Source organism: Pleurodeles waltl, chromosome 6 (genome assembly GCF_031143425.1).
Source record: "Pleurodeles waltl isolate 20211129_DDA chromosome 6, aPleWal1.hap1.20221129, whole genome shotgun sequence".
Lineage (NCBI taxonomy): Eukaryota > Metazoa > Chordata > Amphibia > Caudata > Salamandridae > Pleurodeles > Pleurodeles waltl.
Window position 1 is genome coordinate 1,187,542,111 of NC_090445.1, and position 19,725 is coordinate 1,187,561,835.

A 19,725-nucleotide genomic window follows, 5' to 3' on the forward strand; every position below is an offset into this window, starting at 1 on the left:
TCATTTTGTTACCCTTTTTAAAAACTGACACTATCAGGGAGTGTGACCAGGAGGAAGGTATCCTGGTCAAGACAGCTACATTTAAGGTCATAATAAGAAGCGGTGAAGAAGTTCTCAAAGGGTAGAGCCATGCTTATACAAATCAGTCAACATCACATCAGGGCCAGAAGCCCTACCCTTTGGACTCTTGTGTATCACCACACTCATATGGAAGGCATTCTGCTATACATTGTGCTTACTTCTCCCATCTCTCCTCTTTTAATGAACCATCCTACATGATGCTGTGTCAATTTTTCGAAATTACAACACTAAAAGCCATAAACCGTCCCTTTACTGGACCTGGGTTCACATAAAATTAACAAAAGTAGAGTAAAAAAATCAAGCTGTTATAGTTGAACAATTGTAATGACCAAAAGTAACAATAATATTTTTCCTTTAACAGGTCTTCACCTGAAGTAAGAAAAAATGGGACTTACTCCAAAGCTTCTGACATTTATTCACTGGCGGCTGTGTTTTGCGAAGCTTGAAACTCAAGTGAAGTATTTTTAGCTATGGATAAGGTGGAGAAATTGAAATCGTTTCACGTGTTAGACAGCAAAATGGTAAAAACCTGTGTTTTTAAAGTAATCATACCTAACATTTATTTACTGTCAAATATGTGTTTTCCAAAAGAAACCCTGGCACTGCGTAATGCACATGCAACAAAAGGGGCTCTGTTCCAATAGATATGGTAACAGCCTAAAGAGATTTGTTAGGTGCTTCTGATGAGTGATGTTTTCAACATTTCAATGTTGTGATGAAATGGGGTGTAATATATGGTGTGGTTGTGCAACCTCACCATGAAATACACTTACCAACCCCTTTAGGACCCTTGGATTCCTTCTGTCAAACCCTCAGCTCAGTTCCGATTCTGGGTACCTGTGGCACTGAGTAGCAAGGCTCACACAGAGGAACATATGCTAAGCATATAAACAGCACCAAAACAATGCAAGAAGAAATCAACACGACAATCGAGAACTCTGACATCAATTTATAAAAATAGGTTGTACTTTTTCAAGAATTTAGACACTAGAATGAAAAACATCCACTGGAGGGTTTAGGAGATGTCGATTTTACAAGAAATAATAAATCATTTCAATTTCACTTGACAACGAACAAGCCTTGGTAAAGTCAATGAGTTGGACACTTTCAAAAGTTTTCAAAGAAAACGTACGTAAGTGTCAATGCAGTCAGTTAGAAGTACTTGGAGTTACCTTCTCCAGTAGGGAGATAGTTGGGAGGACCAGCAAGGCCCTCAAATACAGTTACCGTCACAGGCAGAGCAGCCCTTCTACAGTTCCAGGCAGTCTGTCCCCTTTGCAATGGATTCCTAAGGAGTGATTCTGATTCAATGGCTGGATAATGCAGAAGATGTTCTAAGGATGCGGACGGGGGTCTTCCTGCTGGGATTCCAGCATTAAAAGTTAACATAATCCATCAAGCTGTATTTGATTATAAAATAAAACAAAATGTTTATTAGATTCACATTCAAAATAGTAATAATACAACAAGCATGTTCCATAAAAGAAATTCTCTAATCTAAATTAATTTGGGATAAAGAGGGAAAAAAGGTGTCAGTTCAGGTGCTCAATAAAGAGTTCTGATGAAAGCATCAATGTGCAATCATAAAGCCTTTGCATAGCTGACTGGAAATTATTCACAATCATAAATCATCAGATATATAGAATTAGGCTAAATAACCTCTCATGTAGAGAAGTCTAGAAACTCAGAGTTGAGTCTCCGGCCAGAGTGTCAGATAAAGAATCCACCCTACTCTAAGAACACACACTAATTTAAACAATCACATTCTATGCTAACATTATTTTTTTTCTTCTTCTTTATCCTCCAATAGAATATCAGCAAACTCCTGGGAATAAGCAAACTCCCCATTTTCTCAGAGGAAAACAATAGGTTTTCAGACATTGAATCTTGAAAACAGAATGAATGAATGAACGCATGAAATAGATTAACAAAAAAGTGCACAAACAGTGGTAAACCAGATGACAGGGACATACAATCGCCCAAGCGCCCCGCCCCAGTAAGGCCAAGAAGCTTCTAATTGAAGAGACAAGTTTAAAGGGCTTTCCTAAAGGCCATATGACTTTTCAGGCTCATAAGGTGACGAGGAAGGGCATTCCATAGCTTACCTGTGGCCACTGAGAAGAATCTACCTCCCCATCTCGCTTTCGAAATTTGGAGACCACCACTAGGTTATGAGAAGCTGAGCAATAGATCAGGTCAGCACATACTTGCGGAACATTGCCCTGATGACTTTAGACCCTGAGATATGTAAGGCATTGTGTGTAATACACAAGCCCTTAAAGACAGTTTATTTCCCTACTGGCATCCAAGTCTGCTGAAATTGACTAACATTTGGGGATACCCAGTATCAATCTTGCTGCTGCATTCTCAATGGTTTGCAGCTTCTTTAGAAAGTACTTTGATGTTTAAATAAAGCACGTTACAGTAGTCAAGTCATTAAGAAATTAGGACCAGAACATCTAATTTTCTAGCTGACACTGGGATGTAAGGGAAGATTTTCTAAAGAATCCTGGTGATATTGAAGCATGTAGCTACAGTTCAGTTAACTTGCAGATCAAACATAGGCTATTGATTCACAAGAATACCCACATTTTTTGCCAAATTAGTAGGTAAAGGCAGGGTTCCCAGTGCTTGCTGATATTATACTTTTAATAGAAAGGGGAAACGGGGGAGCGGTGATTACCTTGCTTTTTTGGTGACTTTTCTCTGTTTGGCTTTTTCCGGAAGTGAGGGCCAGTAAGAGCCCTCCTTCCGGCTTGTACTGCGAGTTTGCGGTCTAGTTGACGTCAGGCCTTAGCCCCGGAGTCATAAATGAGCCTTATCGAGCGGCCACGCCTCTGGGGCGCCAAAGGCGCGCCTAAGGCAAGCCCGTCTGTGCCCGTCCACGCCAGAACAGGCCCAGGGGCCAGAGATTCTACCCTGTTTCATAAGTGTGCTATCCCTCAGGGAGAGAAAGATGATAGTAAGATTACTTCTACTGGTAATTCTAAGCCACAATTCGATTGTGGGGCTGTTTGGACTTGTGAAGCATGTAATTGGTCAGCTCAAGCCCCTCAAACATTGAAAGAGGTCAGAGCCCAGGATAGGAGGCCGTTGAGGTCGGGGTGGCAGTACAGGAACAGAAGGCAGCTCATAATCAGCCTATCCGGTACGCTTTAATAAACGCTCGTTCCCTCCCCAAGCATAAACTCGAAGTTAGTGAAATGATTGATAGCTGGCAGATTGATTGGTTATTTATTACAGAAACCTGGGGAAAAACAGAATCTGATCCTGACTTTGTCGCTGCCTCCCCACCAGGATATACCTATCACAGACTAGATAGACCCCAGAACAGGGGGTGAGGTCTGGCCATTATTTGTAGGACTGTGCTTGTGTGCACTTGGTTTAGCCCCACCATTGAAACTTGTGAGGCTATGGCCTTCAAGATCTCTCAGAACAGTGGGGTATTGCTGGAGGGCCTTTTGATCTATCGTCCGCCATGTCCTCCTACAAACTTTGTACAATCTTGGGCTAAGCTGATAGAACCTATGGTTCTGTCCCCCAAGGCAATTGTATTGGGTGACTTTAGCATCCATTTTGACGAGACATGCACTCCTGTGGTCCAGGAGTTTTTAGACTTTATGGAGGCCCTGGATTGGACCTTCAGAGTCTCTGCAGCAACCCATAGGGCAGGACATATTTTACATGGGGATTTTGTTCAAGCCTCTTTACAGCTGGTCCTAACCATCGTCCAGCTGAGTTGGACAGATCATTATCTGCTGAACTTTAAATTTGACTTTATGAATTTCCTTGATCCTTATGAGGAGGTGAGCAAAGTTGTCAGGCTATGGAAGCAGGTCAAAGTAGAGGAATTAGTCCCAGCATTAGAAGATGGCTGGGTAAAGGCTAAGAAATTAGCCCTGCCCATGCTTGATAGTTTTCAGCAAGGGGTGGAAATGACCATGGCTCAACTGGCGCCCCCCTATAACTCGGGGACCCAGCAGCCGGAAGAATTTTGGCCACCCCTGGTTTACGAAGGAGCTTAAACTCCTCCAAAGAAAGTATCGACAACAGGAGCGTCGGTGGAAACTCAGTCCAGCCCCAGAGGAAAAGGCGGTACTAAAGTCCACTCTTAAGGCTTACAAAGCGGCACAATTTAAGGCCAAATCTAACATCTATACTATTAAAGTGAAGGAGGCATTAAATACCCCTAGGGAACTTTTTAAGACGATAAAAGCATTATCTACGCGCCCTAAGCCTGATGATCTGGAAAACTCTCAGGAATTCTGCAATAAGGTTGCTATGCACTTTGAGAAGAAGATTGTACAAATACATGCTAATTTTGCTCCCCAGGATAACCTTAGAGCACCTCCCTCCACAACACCTTCTGACTCTACTACAAGCGTGCAAAGTATTTTCGGACTTCCATATCCCTACCCATGACAGTATCAGAAAGAGGATTCTTGAAATTAAGTCTGGTTACCCTCTTGATCCGTGTCCTCCCTCTATATTTCACTTAGCTCCTGACCTGATGGCTCGGGCGTTAGCTCCCCCATTTACCAAGAGGTCCTGATCTGGGATGTACCCCTCCCCATGGAAAGAAACTATAGTGGTTCCCCTTAAGAAAAAGCCAGATGGTGATGGTCAGGACCTGAGTGATTTATGGCCATTAGCACTTCTTTCATATCTGGCAAAGATTTTAGAGAAAATCCTGAACCTGGAAGTGGCTGATTTCTTAGCAGAAGCGGAAGCCCTTGACGTCTCCCAACATGGTTTTAGAAAAGCACATAGCACGGAAACAGCTTTGATTTAATCTTCCGATGCTATTCGGAAATTGGTGGATGAAGGCCAAGGGGCTATTCTAGTTCTTTTAGACTTATCAGCGGCATTTGATAACGTTTCCCCTCACTTGTTGACTTCTCGCCTTTACCAAGTGGGGATCAGAGAGTGGGCACTTAAGCTCTTGGAATCCTTTCTTACGAACAGATGGACGACAGTTAGCTGTGGCAATTTTAGATCTACGCCTTATCTTTTACCTTGTGGGATTCCTCAGGGATCTTCCCTAAGCCCCACGTTGTTTAATGTGTATGTAGCCCCGCTGGCCAGTCTAATTCGATCTTTTGGTTTCATTCCGTCCTCCTATGCAGCTGACTCTCAGCTTATCATCCCAATTAATCAGCCTTGGGAGGAGATTGCGGACCGGTTCAGCAATTGTATGCTAGCAGTGAGTAAATGGATGAATACCAATTGGTTTAAAATGAACGCCACCAAAACCGAAATTCTTTGTTTTGGACTAGGAAAAGAGCTATGGAGCTCACGTTGGTGGCCTTCTGAATGTGGTACCTGCCCTGTACCCTCCACTGTTAGCAGGAACCTGGGCATTCTGTTTGATGATCAGTTATCTTTTAAAAAACAGGTTAACAATACTGCAAAGATTAGTCTATGGTTCATCAAAATGCTCAGGAAACTTTTTCCTTATCTGTCACATGAATGGAGAGTATCTGCCATCTTAGCACTGGTGATGTCAAAGGTAGACTATTGCAATGCCCTACACCTCAATCTGGATAAGGCGCTGACTAACAAACTACAATTGGTTCAGAACTCTGCCACCAGAGCGGTTCTCAATCTTCCACTGCGGATATCAGTTAGAGAGAGCCTCAAACAATTACATTGGCTGCCGGTGGCTCAGCGCATTGTTTTCAAATCGCTCTGTTCAACATATAATGCAGCTCATGGGATTGGACCACTATATCTTACTACCAGGCTTCGCTGGTATGCGCCTAAGAGAAACTTGAGGTCTTCTCAAGCTTACCGGATTCAGGTTCCTCAAACCTATAAAGCCAAATGGGGTGACAAAGCCTTTACTGTGGCTGCTGCCAAATGTTGGAATTTGCTTCCTTTGAAGATCAGGCAAGAACCCTGTTATCTGAAATTTAGGAAATTGGTCAAAACATGGATATTTCCCCGATAATACCTTTCCCTGGTATCTCTTGGACTGTGTTCTGTACTTCCTATTCTTTTCTGCTTACTTTTTAATCATTACCTGCTCTCAGTGTGGTGTTCTTATATCACTGCATTCCTCCTCTGCTCTCTCCTCTTAGCGCTTCAATGCTCTTTGTGAGTAGGAATGCGCTTTATAAATATGGCATACAAACATACATACATACATACATACATACATCTGGCTATCAGTTATTATTCCATATCAGAGGTTGACCTCTAAATATAATGACTTCTGTCTTGTCTGCATTTAATTTTAGACAATTAGCCCTCATCCAACTGGCAGCAGTCTTCATTTAGTTGTTAAAATTGATGGATATGGAATGTCCGTCATCTGTGATAGACACAATTATCTGTATGCCATCTGCGTATGAGTATGCCTGTAAGCCAAAAGACTGAATCAATTTGGCCAGTAGGGATACATATAGATTAAACAGTGTGGATTTAGGTAGGATCTCTGAGTTACCTTAAATGACAGAGCAAAGAAGCTTGATTTAAGTTGATTATAAGTTACAATTTGAGATCTCTCCATTAGGAAAGATTTTGGAAGCTTCAATGCGGAGTCTTTAATACATAGGTATGCTGGGTAGTCTGTCAATAGAGATGAGAAGATGGTATTAAAGGCTTTGGACAGGACCAACAGGATCAATGCCACAGCCTGACCTGCATTGACTAATGTCCTGTTGTAGCTGGTCTCTCGCTCCTAGGTGAGACTGCTGGTTTAGGGGATATAGTACTTTTGTTTGCAGCTGACTAGGCCAATCCTACAAGTCGCAACTGTCGGCCCAGCCCTCCCGGTTCCCTCCCCTACTTCTCCCTTATTCTTAAGGTGGCAGCACTGGTGAATGAATTATCATCACAAAATTGTTGATCCGACCTCTGTGGCCATACCCACAGGAATCTAGAACAAGAATCTACAGCAACTAAGATGCATTTGTATGCACCATCAGGTTGTAAGGGACCACAGTGGTCAAGGTACACAAATTGTAGTGGCCTGTTCGACACTAAGAGGGATGTCTCCAGTGAGCGTTTGATATTTGAGCCCTTGATTTGCTGGCAAATGTCACAGCAAAGGACGTATTGCTTGGTCTGTTTGTATAGACCCGGCCACCAGAAGCATTCCTGCAAGAGTGATATTGTGGCCGTGACACTAGCATGAGCCAATGCGACAACCTCATGTACTGCTTTGATGAGATCTGATGTCTGGTCTTACCCTAGGAATTGTTGCAAAGGCAACATTCTGTGTACTGATATGGTAGGAATATTTTGCAGGGTATGCTTTTGGAAGAGGCTTTCCCTCAGCTGAAGCTTTCACACAGCCTAAATTTGATTATCCAATCTCATGTGAGAACGAGTCACTTCAGCAACAGAAGCCGTAGCTACTGCAGATTTGGGCGCTTCATCAGCCAAACTGTTTCCAATAACGTGTACTCCTACAAGTTAGTGGCCTAATGCATGTACTACATGAACATCTGGTAGCTTGTCCTTAAGATCAGCCACCCTCCTCTTACAGAGTTTTGTGTGATATGATGTTCCTCTTTCAGTCTCTGAACCCGTTCAACTGCCAATGATTGAGTTAATCATTGTATGACTGGACACAGTAGTACAAATTACACACAATTAATGTGAGGTGTCTTGGATCCGTATGTTCCAGGTCCAATAAAAGAGCTTAAAGCTTAGCCAGTTGTGCTGTGCAGTCTCCTAGGGTCTGCATGTAGGTATGTTGAGGATGGAATACACCATCCTTCACCACTCCGCTCACAGCTGTTCAAGCGGCTGAGTATTGATGTTTTGTGCCTACAGCTGGTTGTGCTGAACCATCAGTGTAGATGACAGTGTGGTATCTGTCAAGTGGCAAGATGATAAGAGGTGCTGGGTACTCCTGTTCGTATTGGAGAAATTCTTGTGTTTGAAGTTTTGGGTCTAAGATGTAATCATCATCAGTGACGGTCAGGGAAGTTGCCCATTGAATCCAGTATGGATGTAATGCTTTAGCATTGGGAGCGCTTGATTTTGGGACAACCTCTAAGGCTGACATCGGGCTAACAACAATAAGGTGTTTCCCCTGAGCAAGTGGCCTCTCCTTGCTGACAGCCATCTGTACAGCAGTCAGAAGGTTTTCTGTGGGTGCAAAGAGTTGTTCTGCGTTTGAATACAAATGTGATTTTTATGCTATGGGCACTGTGTCACCCTCATTAAAGGTGACATAGGTGATCCAATGGCACCTGCAATTATTCTGATGATCAAATTTGTTTTGTTGTCACTTGTGTGTAAGTGTGTTGCTTCTAGCATGTCTTGCTGCAGTCCTCTAAGGATGCACGTGTGTTCAACTGTCCAGTGTCTGCTTGAGAAATCTGGGCAAATTAAATCATAGAGGGGCTTGATGCGTTGCCAATAATCTGGAATGTAAGTTCTGCCAAGGTTAAAGAAACCATTAAAGACTGCAGTTTCTTGATGCTGTTTGGTGGTTGCAGCTGAGCACATTTTTCTAAAATGTGTGGGGCCAGGCTATTACCCTCATTTGATAGTTTGTATACCAGGAACAATATGCTGAGAAAGGCTATTTTAGTTGTCTTAAAATTGAATTTGTAGATAAGGGCTGCAAATCCAAGTACATTCTGATTGACCCTGGCAAGATGAACGTTAAGGTTGTCATCTGTGAGATAAATTTAATCCACTTAGTACAACACCTCAGAATTGATGTCATGCAATATTGATGTTACACGGGCCGAGAACAACCCTGGGCTATTCTTATAGCAACAGAAGCGTTTTTGTGAGCCAAATGAGAATGCACTCAGGTCCCGACTTTCATGCCCTAAGTTTACGGCAGAAAAAAACGTTGGAAATATCCTAGGTTATTTTGTAATTTTTACGCACTATGTTTTCAATTAGTGCGGTGCTGTGTGAGTTTTGTATTGCATATGTGCGTGTTTAGTTCTTTAAGTGTCTATAATTTAAGACTATTCTACATGAATGGCCTGGTTTTGCAACAGGGAATAACAGGTTATTCATTGCAGAGACACAGAGCTCTATTACTCCCCTCTAGAATCTCTTTCACTGGAGCTTTAGCCTTGTATTTAATAGAATATTGGGACTGAGGCTAGGGTGTAGACCTGATCGGTATTACATGATAGGGGGAATCCTTATCCCAAACCTACGTGGTTGCAGCATAGCCCAGTTGACAGCGTAGGCTTCTTTTACCACCTCCGGAAGAAGATCTGAGAAAGAAGACAAACTGACATCTTCCCCATGTGGGAGCTTACGGGAGTCTCTTTCTGCCAATAGGATATCACAATTAAGTTCTTCCCAGAATATTAGACTAATGGCGCGCACTATTTCTCCCTCAATTTAGACATTTAAATCATAAACCCTATGGGTGGGAGAACGTCCCCATCTGCAGTCTTGAATTCAAAAAAGTCGTTAGTTGCTGTCGCATCCAGATGATCCTTCAGACTGGCTACATATCGTGATTTCTGCTGCACTGTCCAGCAAGTTCACTGCCCACGTCTTGTTCTTCAGCAATGTTCTCAAGTTTGCAGGCATGTTTAACTGAAATTGCTGCCACCTTTTTCTTTTTAAATTGTGGCTTTTGTTGTGGGTATTTGTCTTCTTTCCTGTCTAAAGACCGATGTGAGTCTTTCTTCTGTTTCGTGTAGTCAGGATTTGCTCTGACCATCCCACTCGCTCACTATGTCTATCCAGTGTGTTCTGAAAGGAACAAGAGGGATGTGAATCACTATATCTATCAGGATCCTTTAAAGTTTCTCTATTTCTGAGACTATGGCCCACATCAGGTCTTTTCCAAAGACCGCTGAAGCCGCCGGTACCGAAATACTGTCAGTGCTGGCGGTCTTAAGACTGCCCTAATACGACTGATCTCTGACTTCCGCCAAAATTGGGTGGAATTCCAGGACCAGTCATGCTGGCGGTCGGCGGTGCAGAGTCGGTATCAGTATTACAACCCATAATATAGCGTTGTGGTGTCCATATGGAGAGGCGCTGCCGGTGGTGGAAGCACCAGGACCCGTCCCCTCCTGGATGACCTCCTCGACAGACGAGGTAAGTGGATCGTCCGACAGGGGAGGGTGTGTGTTTGTGTGTGTGTGCGTGTCTGCATGTGTGAGTGCATGAGTAAATGTCGTGAATGCGAGTGTTTGTGGGTGCATGTCTGCATGTGTGAGTGCATGAGTGAATGTCGTGAATGCGAGTGTTTGTGTGTTGTGTGTCTGCATGTGTGAGTGAGTGTTTGTGTATGGGGAGCGGGTGAGTGAGTGTTTGTGGATGGGGTGGTGGGTAAGTGAATGTTTTTGGATAGGAAGGGGGATGAGTGAGTGTTTGTGGATGGGAGGAAGGTGAATGCGTGAGTGCATGTGTGTGAGCAATTGAATGCATGATTGCAATTGAGCGGGGAGTGGGTGAGTGTTTGTGTGAGTGAATAGGGAGGGTGGTGCATGTTTGTGTGAGTGAACGGGGAGAGCGGGTGAGTGTGTGTATGTGGTGCAGGTGGCAGGGGGTGTGAATGTATATATGCACTGGGGAAGGGGAAAGGGGTGTGAATGTATGTATACGCTGGGGGAGGGGGAGTGAATGTGTGCGGTGGTTGTGTATGTATGTAAGTGTGAATGGGGGTGTATGATGCAAGTGCGTGGGCGAGTGGGGGGGTGCTTGTGTGTGGGAGTATATGAGTGCATGTGTGCGGGTATGTGTACATGTGTGCGAGTTTATCCTGGCGACAAGAGTGCTTATTCCTGTCACAGGGTGCAAGACCGCCAGCTTTTTCTAACAGTCTGACTGGCAAAAAAATGCTGGCGGTCTCCCTCCTCATGGTACCACTAGAGGTATCACGCCATCTGTCGTGCTGGAGGTGCTCCCCTCCGCCCGGCATAACGGCGTAATGTGGCGGGATGGGTGGAGGCTCTGCAGTTTGACTTCGGCCAAACCGCCAAATTCCTAATTTGGTGGTATTCACTGCCAGCCTGTCAGCGGTGACACTGCCACAGCCGCCCTGGCAGTCTTCGGACAGCCAGAGTCATGATGAGGGCCAATATCTCCTTTTGAAGCTCTCTGGAGGCAGAGAGTCTGCTCTCTGACTTTGTCTGTCTTTATTTTGTTTGTATTTTATTTTGAGGGAACCATTCCAAATGGCAAGCACATTGTAAGAATTCTATGTTTATCTAGGGGGCCCCATATGGGGAAACTCTGCTTCCAACTGGTTAATATTTTGTGCTATCCAGAACAGAATCTTCTCACGTTCCGTGGGCACTTTGCCCATGATAGAATGTACTGTTTTTGGGTTAATCCCAGTAACAGCTAATTAGTGACCAGCCAGTGCAGCCACTCCTGGGGCGGTATTAAATGTCTGCATAGTGAATCGTACTAATCATCTGTAGAGTTGTACTAGCACATTGTAAAGTGTGCGTACATCAGCTATTTGCATAGCCTGTACACGAGGATGTGCGATGTCTGTGCAAACGTGGGCCACAGTGGTCTGTCATTACTTAAGGGACCTAATCTCACGAGTTTTATTACATGTGGTAGGGCACCATTGAACCAATTTTTAAGTTCTTGATAGGAAAGGGGTATTTTCTAAATATCAGTAAGCTTGGTACCGCTGCAGTACGTTTGCTAATTTATATGTGAGAAATGTACGTTTTCTATCATATTTTTCAGGAACGGTGACCCAGGAATAGAAAGTTTCTGTTTGATAAACTTCATGAGCTTCCACGACAAATGTAACATCCCCACCCTCATCTGTTAAGCCATAGGCTTCTAAATGATGTGTTAATGCGTGCCTGGCATGTTCTGCAATGTCTATGGTGTTAGCCATATTGAGTAAAGGGTACAGAGAGAGAACACCAAATAGGGAGAAGTCTTTTTTAAGAGTTCAAGCTTGAACAACCTACAGTTAAATGCTCCCTGTTCAGCTGAGGAGGATTATCCCCAAGACCACGAATGTCTCTGTTTAATGGTACTTAGGGGACCTGCTTTGTGTGAGACAGAGATACTCAGGATATCCGTAAGTTAGTGCCAAAACACCATCGTGGGTGGCACCATGTCATAGTTGGACTCTCGCTCCTAGCCAAGACTGTTGCTTTTCTTTGTAGGCAACAAGGCCAATCCTACAATACATCGCAACGGTCAGCCCAATCCTCCCGACTCACAAGCAGTACCTCATCAAAAACCCAAACAGTAAAAGGTGATTTCTGCCAGCCTTACGCATGGACTCTAGAGTGCGACATTTCAGGGGAGCCATGGGGGAATCCTTTTCTCACATTAGCAACAAGTCTCAGTTGCACACAGGCAATGAAGGAGATGTAGAAAAGTTTTCAATACATGTATTGAAAAGTCTGTAATCTACTGTAGAGTGCATGAGCTGCAATGATTAGGATAACAAACAGTAAAAGAAGCATAATTGTGAAGATGATAGTTGTGAATACAAAGACCCCCACCATCTTGCAATAAACATGAAATGTGAAATCCCTAGCATAGAGATTGTTCCCTCCAACCTAATGAGAGTATGATAAACCTAATCTGCCAGTACCATGTCCGGGAGAAGCGCCCTCCCAACCCTTGTTACCTTGGCTTGGATTGAGGTCTCTAGGTCAGACTCCGTGATGACATTAAGGCTGAGTTCTGCAGCGAGGTGACGTGCAGCATGGATGGCATCTGGAAGCAATCCCTATGATAAACTTGTCTGTGTATTTATACGTGTCAGGTAGGACCCTTGACACAGGTATATTCCAAAACAATTGAAAAGGAGGCAGACTTGTGGTGGCAATTATGTAAACAAACCCAAACAAGTGTATGTTATGTTCCTGTCACACGTAATTGAGAAAGGGACATGATGTGAATACCTACTTACATCACTTGATCATGACACTGATAGTGACACCTTCACAGAGTGGCACTGATAATGCAAAGCAAAACATTTTTATAGCTATAAACAATGGCAGCCATCTTGAAGAAAATAATAAAATAAATGGACTAAAACAGAGCACGTTAATTAGGTTAAAAGTCACTAGGTGACTGGGGCACAGGCCTGCAAGCCAAAAGGCTAAGCTAACCTCCTGAGTCCCAATAATAGCTAAATTGGATTCACTACAGTCCTAATGCTATTCTCTGCTGAAACCAAAGGGGTTTCCGCATCATGGCCGCTCCTGAACTCAAAATGGAAAGTGTCCAATTGCTCCTTTTTCTCATTAAAAGGACATGAGCTGGACAGTCAAGTGTTTTTCTAAAATTTCCACTGGAATCAGGAGTAAAGATATGAGAGGGCATGTTTTTAAATCATTAGGAACCAAGTTAAGATCTTGATTTTTTTAGCAAAGGCCTATCTTCTGCTTCTTTCCACAGACGTGGGCAGCATCTTGTCACAATGGCTCTATTCATGATTAAAGTCCAAGGGGCAGCAATTGTACTGGCTACAAACTTGATAACTGTTGGTGGGCAAGGTTCAAAAGGGGCCCCTGACTTGACATTGAGAAGATGGAGCTCTGTCTGATTTTCCGATATTTGTGTGAAGGAAGATAGAATCACTTCATTCCCTGTATTTCCATTGTTGTTCAAAAGTGAATTTACCTTGAAAAACAAAAGACAAGAGGTGTTTTGCTAAACAGGAACAATTTGTTTAATTAACCATTACGGCTGGAAGAACAGTCACAGAATTAGGGTCTGAGGACTGTACATGTGTTCTGTGCTGTGTTTTATTCAGTTCTTTGTGTACAATTAAACAATTACAGTATTCATTTTGTGGTGAAGAATTTGAACAGTTGTCATGGAGTCATAAATAAGGTCCTGATAACAAATGAAGATGGGCCTCGACTCTGCGTGGCCATAATGTGGGCCAGCTGGTAATGTGTCCAGATGCTCTGCCTGAGAGATGCATGATCACTGTGTGTGACTGAGCGAGCTGTGTTCTGATTGGCTGTGTGTTACTAACTTCATATGGCATCTGACTTTATGGTGTTTGGGAATGCGCACACCCCTCTGGCCATGTGTGTTTTATGGGGGCCAGTCTCACTGTACCATTGTGGTGTTGCTGCCTATCTGTGATCTGAGTTTTCCTGTTTGCACGTTTGTCTGCCATTTATGTGCTGACCCGCCTGCGCACTGTCTGTCAGTAATCTCATGCCTAGTTTTCAGAGCCAGCCTTTCCACGTATCTTGGGTCTGGAGTTGAAGGAGAGTTCATGTTGAGTGGATTAGCTAATAGTGATGTGATTTCGTTGGTATATGTGATCACTGCATAGTGCACATTGACATGGATTTTCCCAATATTAACACCATATCTACTTTCTCTGGGATTTGAGTTCACCTGTGAATCTGAATCTGTTGAATTCTGTGTATCATGATTGAAAGAATTACATTCTGAATAAATGGTAAGAATTTTAGATTAAAAATAGTTTACACATTTATCACAGAGCTCCTGGAATCAATCCCAGTTGTTAGAATATTTAGGCAACGACATAAGGTTTATCACTTTGAATAATTCCCTAGAGGAGGTAGAGGTGTTAATTTTGTTAGTGCAAAAACTTGATTTCTCCTCTCTGACAGCTAATTGGTAGTCCCTGAATAAGGTCCTATATGTGTTGGTTTCCTAGGATTCATATGTTTGTTGCTTGTTCCCGCCAGACAGATTAACATCTTCATGTTCAGTTCTGTTGCTAGTTCAAAGGACGGGTGAGAAGGAGTCCTCTGACGGACCCTTCCAATCTTACTTGACCACCCTCTTGTTAGACTTGTGCAAATCATCATACATGGACTTCCAAAAGAGCACAAAACCAACTGTATGATGGTCTGACCTGCTAAGAGAGTCCATTTCACTGAGTTGCAGCAGTGAATCATTGGAGAAGATTACATACAGTATGTGCCCTGTCCTATGCCTAGGAGCGTTAACCAGTTGGGAGAGACAGAAACATGACATTGTGTCAAAAAATTACACTGACTCGTTACTCGTAGCGTCTTCTACATTAAAATGAAAGCTTCCTAATATAGTGAAATTAGCTTCCTCAAGATATGGTTAAATCAGTTGGTCTATTCCTAGAGTAAAGGTCAGTGTAGGGCCTGGCGGACTATACATTAGAATGCCTGAAAAAGATTTTGTATGCTGGATTTTTAAGGTAAAGCATTAAGTCTCTCAAGGATTCATGCATCATACAGATTCCATAACACAGTGATGTCTGAGTTTATGGATAATTGCAAGACCTCCTCCTAATCTATTTTCTCTAACATGTCTAAGTATGATAAATCCCCCGGGGAATAGCATCCACCAAGTCGGTGCCAGAAAAGTTGCGGGCCCATGTCTCCCTAACTAGGACACAGTCAACGTTGTGTGCCATTACAAAATCAGCAAATACTTTTTTTTATTTAAATTAGTGACCTAGCGTTAATCAGGAACCCCCAAAACTTCTCTCTTCTTCATCCAGATTAGTATGAGGCTTATTAGGTGAGCCACGTAAAGGGAGAGCAATCTTGGTTGCAAACCTGCATGCTATGCAGGTCAATCCCCTTCTCTAACAGAGCTGGTTAGTGTTAAACGGGGAGCAGCTTAATGACTTACCATAATTTCTCAGAGTCCAAAGTTGTGCCCACAAATAAGTTATTCATTAGGCCTCTTCTGGTGCTAAATGGCCAGGGGTTCTGGTGAATGGCCCAGTCTGCCCACAGATGGGTGCAGACGGGCTTGCCTCTGGCGCACCTTTGGCGTGCCAGCGCATCTTTGGAGTGTCAGCTGCATTCTCATGCTCATATCGGCCTAAATAGGCTTTCCCCACTGCAGGAAGAATGAATGGAGTGCTAACCGCCCAAAAAGGTTGTTCAAATGGCAACCAGGAACTGGGGCATAAAGATAATAGCTCTCTCTACACAATCGGCCAAGACGCAGTGCGCCAGAGAGCAAAATGAGAAAATCAAGCCTGCTTGGGAAGCAGCACTCATCGAGACTGCCTCCCTAGGAGCAGTGCCATGAAAAGACAAGCGGAGAACCCAAATGAAGCCAAAGTAAAGGCAGTAGGCAGCTATTAGATAAATTGAACAACGAAGTTTAAAAAATTTAAAACTGCCAAAACAATGTCACACAGAAACAGAGTATTAAAAACAGTGAGGCTTGACTGGTCTAGACAAGCATCTGCGCTTGCCTCGGCCTAAACAGGTGTTCCCCAGTGCAAGTAGAATGACTGGTGCGCTAACCACTGTTCAAATGGCACTCGTCGAGACTGGCTTCCGAGAGTCGGTGTTGTGAAAAAAGAAGGGGAGAACCCAAATCGAGCCAAAGTAAAGGCAATAGGCAGCTATTAGATAAAGTAAACAATAAAGTTTAAAAAATGTAAAACTATCCAAACAACGTCACACAGATAAAGAGTAGTAGTAATGTATTCGATAACTATATAATCATTTACATAAAATACATCAAAGAATTAAAGCATGAATAAATAAGATAAGTATAAAAATGATAAAAGTAGTACAGTTCAAAACATAGGAGCAAGAGCTTATAAGACAATATCACAATCCTGTATATACAGAGATCAGTACAGCCTAAAAAGTGTCTCCTGTGTATTGTTCCAATCAAAATGGACCCATATACAGTATAATATTACTGGGTGTTGTGGCTAGTATTTTGTTTCTAATGCACCAGGCATAAAGCAGATACCTTAATACAGAAAACACAACACACTCCATGTTATCTGATCTTAGGATTCACATACTTTCTGTAAGGTGAGAAATAAACATAAGCTGACAAGCTGTAACAATCCATCTTCTCCTAGTCTTCAAATAGACAGGGCAAAAAAACATAAAATGCTCCACAGATACATTGCTAAGTCTACAAACTGGACATATTAATGATAAAGGGCACTGTTCCCATTTACATTTTGCTGTGTTCACAGGTACAGTTCCATATCTAAATTTAAGTTAAAGAGATCTTGCAAGCGGGGTTCAATCTGATCCATAAATATCTCAAATGTTAAAGTGTATTTAATATCCATGAACCACTCGGTTAAAGTACCATGTGCAGAAGATTTAAAAAGGGTACTCTGAATAGAGTCTCAAAATCTTGTCTCTAACATTTGTACCATGTCTTTAGTCAGTATCTCTGGTTTCTCCCAAACTTCTCTCAAATTTAATTTATACAGCCAATGTTTAACCTTTTTAAACCAAGCGGTATGGCCCACTCTATCCAATGCCTGTACCTCTACAACAGCTTCCTTTAATAGGAATTTGTGTCTTGCCTGTTCAGAGCCTGACTCAGAACACTAGAATATTTAGAACAGTAACATGAGTAATGTTTTCCATAACAGGGTCAAGGGGCAACGGAACAAGCTATGTACTCTGTGGCACATTTAGAATTGATCTAATAAATGTATTCCTGACCAATTCAAGACCCTTGTTATATTCTAAGCCCCAGATTTCTGCCCCATATAGGGCTGCACCCAACCCTCTAGCAAAACTAATTTCTAGAGCAGGAGTAATGGGGTGAAATGCGTTTCGTTTTTTTTTTTATGATTGCCGCCTCTCCAAAGGACATTTGGCTTTTTTGAAACTGAGTCGACCATGACAAATTACTGAACAATCTGACCCCCAAATAATCAAAGAGCTTGACCTGTTCTAGAACCCTTGATCCAAGCCTTAGATTCCCTTAAATTGAGTGGTGTGGCTGAAAAGTAATGAACTTAGGGGCAGATTTATGGAAAGTGGTGCTGCACCGAGTGCCACTTTCCCTGTGCCCCTTAGCACCCCCCCAATGTCACTATGTGTGCGCCTTATTTTAAAAGGCGCGCACCATGGCGCAGGGTAGGGGGCAATAGCATCATTTCTCATGACGCTATTGATGTACTCTGCAGGAGTAGCGCTACTCCAGCAGAGGACATAGAGACAGATTCTAAAGAATGGAAGCCCACTTTTAACGCCTGCTCTTGAGCAGGCGTTAAAAGTGCTGTAAAAAAATGGCACAAGGAAATCTAATAGATATGCTTATGCCATTTTTGTGGCTCCCCTAATAGGGGAACGCCCCCTTTGCATACATTATGCCTAGCGCAGGCATAATGTAGCGCAAAGGGTTACAGAGTGCCGGAATGCATGCATTGCGCCACTCTGTAAATATGGGGTGGGGATTTCAGCCTCGTTGGGCCACATTAACGTAAAAAATAATGACGTTAATATGGAGCTAGGGCAATATAAATATGCCCCCAAGTTTTCAAACAGTTGATCTATAGGCCAAATTTAGCACATGCATCTGAGAACCTATTTAGAATATTTTACAGACCACTGGAGTTTTTGAGATTAACAACGTGCCATCGACAAAGAGAAGCACTGGTATTAATTGACCCCTCCCAGTTTTGGAGGGTCATCTACACAGTCATAAAGTGCATCAATTAACCCATTCATATATACAATCAACAGGGTTGGGGCTACAACGCATCCTTGATGGACCCCTCCTAAAATATCCATTTACTTTGTTAATTCACCACCCTTACTTCACCTTACTTGCGCAAAACATTGATTCAAGTGAACTATATAAGTTGTAGCATACCTGATGGCATCCCAAGTCCCTCAATGCAGCCCACAATTTGTCACAGTGAATTAAATCAAAAGCAGACTAAAGGTCCACAAATACAACATAAGGGTGCCGATTATCAATCACAACAATCTTCCAGGTAATTAATAATAAACGGTATACCTGACCCACAGTACTGGTGTGTGCCTTAAAGCCAGCGTGAAAATATGATCATTGCCTAATTCTGAGCTATAGAGGTCTCTCAGAATTCTTTCAAGTCCTGGGGCCTTTCCCTTTTCATGATATCAATAGCAGCCGTTGTTTCACCTTGATCCTGGGAATTATGCTGTTCCTCCGCCTGAATATCAGTCTCATGTTCTCTTTGCCCAATGAGTATAGATTTGAGAAATGTTGGTCCCAAACCTGTGGTTGTATGAAAAAATAATCTTCCTTAATGATATATGATACTCCTTTGGACAGCAAATCCAAAATGACTGTCTATCTTTCAAAATGGCCACTTTATTTTGCACCAGTTGTCTTTCTCCCATCATCTACTGGCAAGTGACTATATCCTAATATATGCTTTCCTCCCTTCTACTATGGCAGTTCTATGGGCACTCTTTACAACGGTAATTAAATCCGAATTTGCTATCTTACAATTCTCATTATACCACGGCTCATCCTTTTGCCTAGTTGTTACAGTTTGGGCAGTCTACTAAAAAGTGCCCTAATGGACATAAGTAGGTTGGTAAACTTGTCCATACTAGTCAAATTACCTCAATCAGGGTTTTCCAGCAAAGTTAGGTTAAGTTAACCTTTCCAGGGATACCAGCTAGAGACTCCCTGTCAGAATGTACCAAAGGCCATTTTATCCGCCTATCATCATTGGAAGAGTCCGCGTAGAACTTTGCTTTGCTTCCAGTATGTCACATCTCATCAGGGGATGGTATTGCCTATGACTTCTTACCCAGTGAATTACTTTGTTTATTAAGGACTCGCTGCTCTCTCTGGCTCCTGCAGGTAAGCGTGGAACATTAACCGCATAAACCCGATTCGAAGTTGGTACCTGAGAATTGTACTCAATTTGCATACTCCTTCATCCATCATACAGAGTGGCTCTCAGCTCCCTCTAATAAACCCTGCACCCGCATGAATGTATGCTGGGATTGTGGATTT

The 19,725-nt window shown here is 42.8% G+C and overlaps 1 protein-coding gene across 1 annotated transcript in view; it reads left to right on the forward strand.

Annotated features, from left to right (window-relative positions):
* Positions 1–19,725, forward strand: part of LOC138300730 (uncharacterized) — a 1,597,374-nt gene that overhangs the window by 1,444,336 nt on the left and 133,313 nt on the right. The window contains exon 18 of the mRNA XM_069240438.1: positions 443–602. Within this exon, the coding sequence (XP_069096539.1) occupies positions 443–527 (85 nt within the window). The 3' untranslated portion in view covers positions 528–602. The remainder of the gene's footprint in view (positions 1–442; positions 603–19,725) is intronic.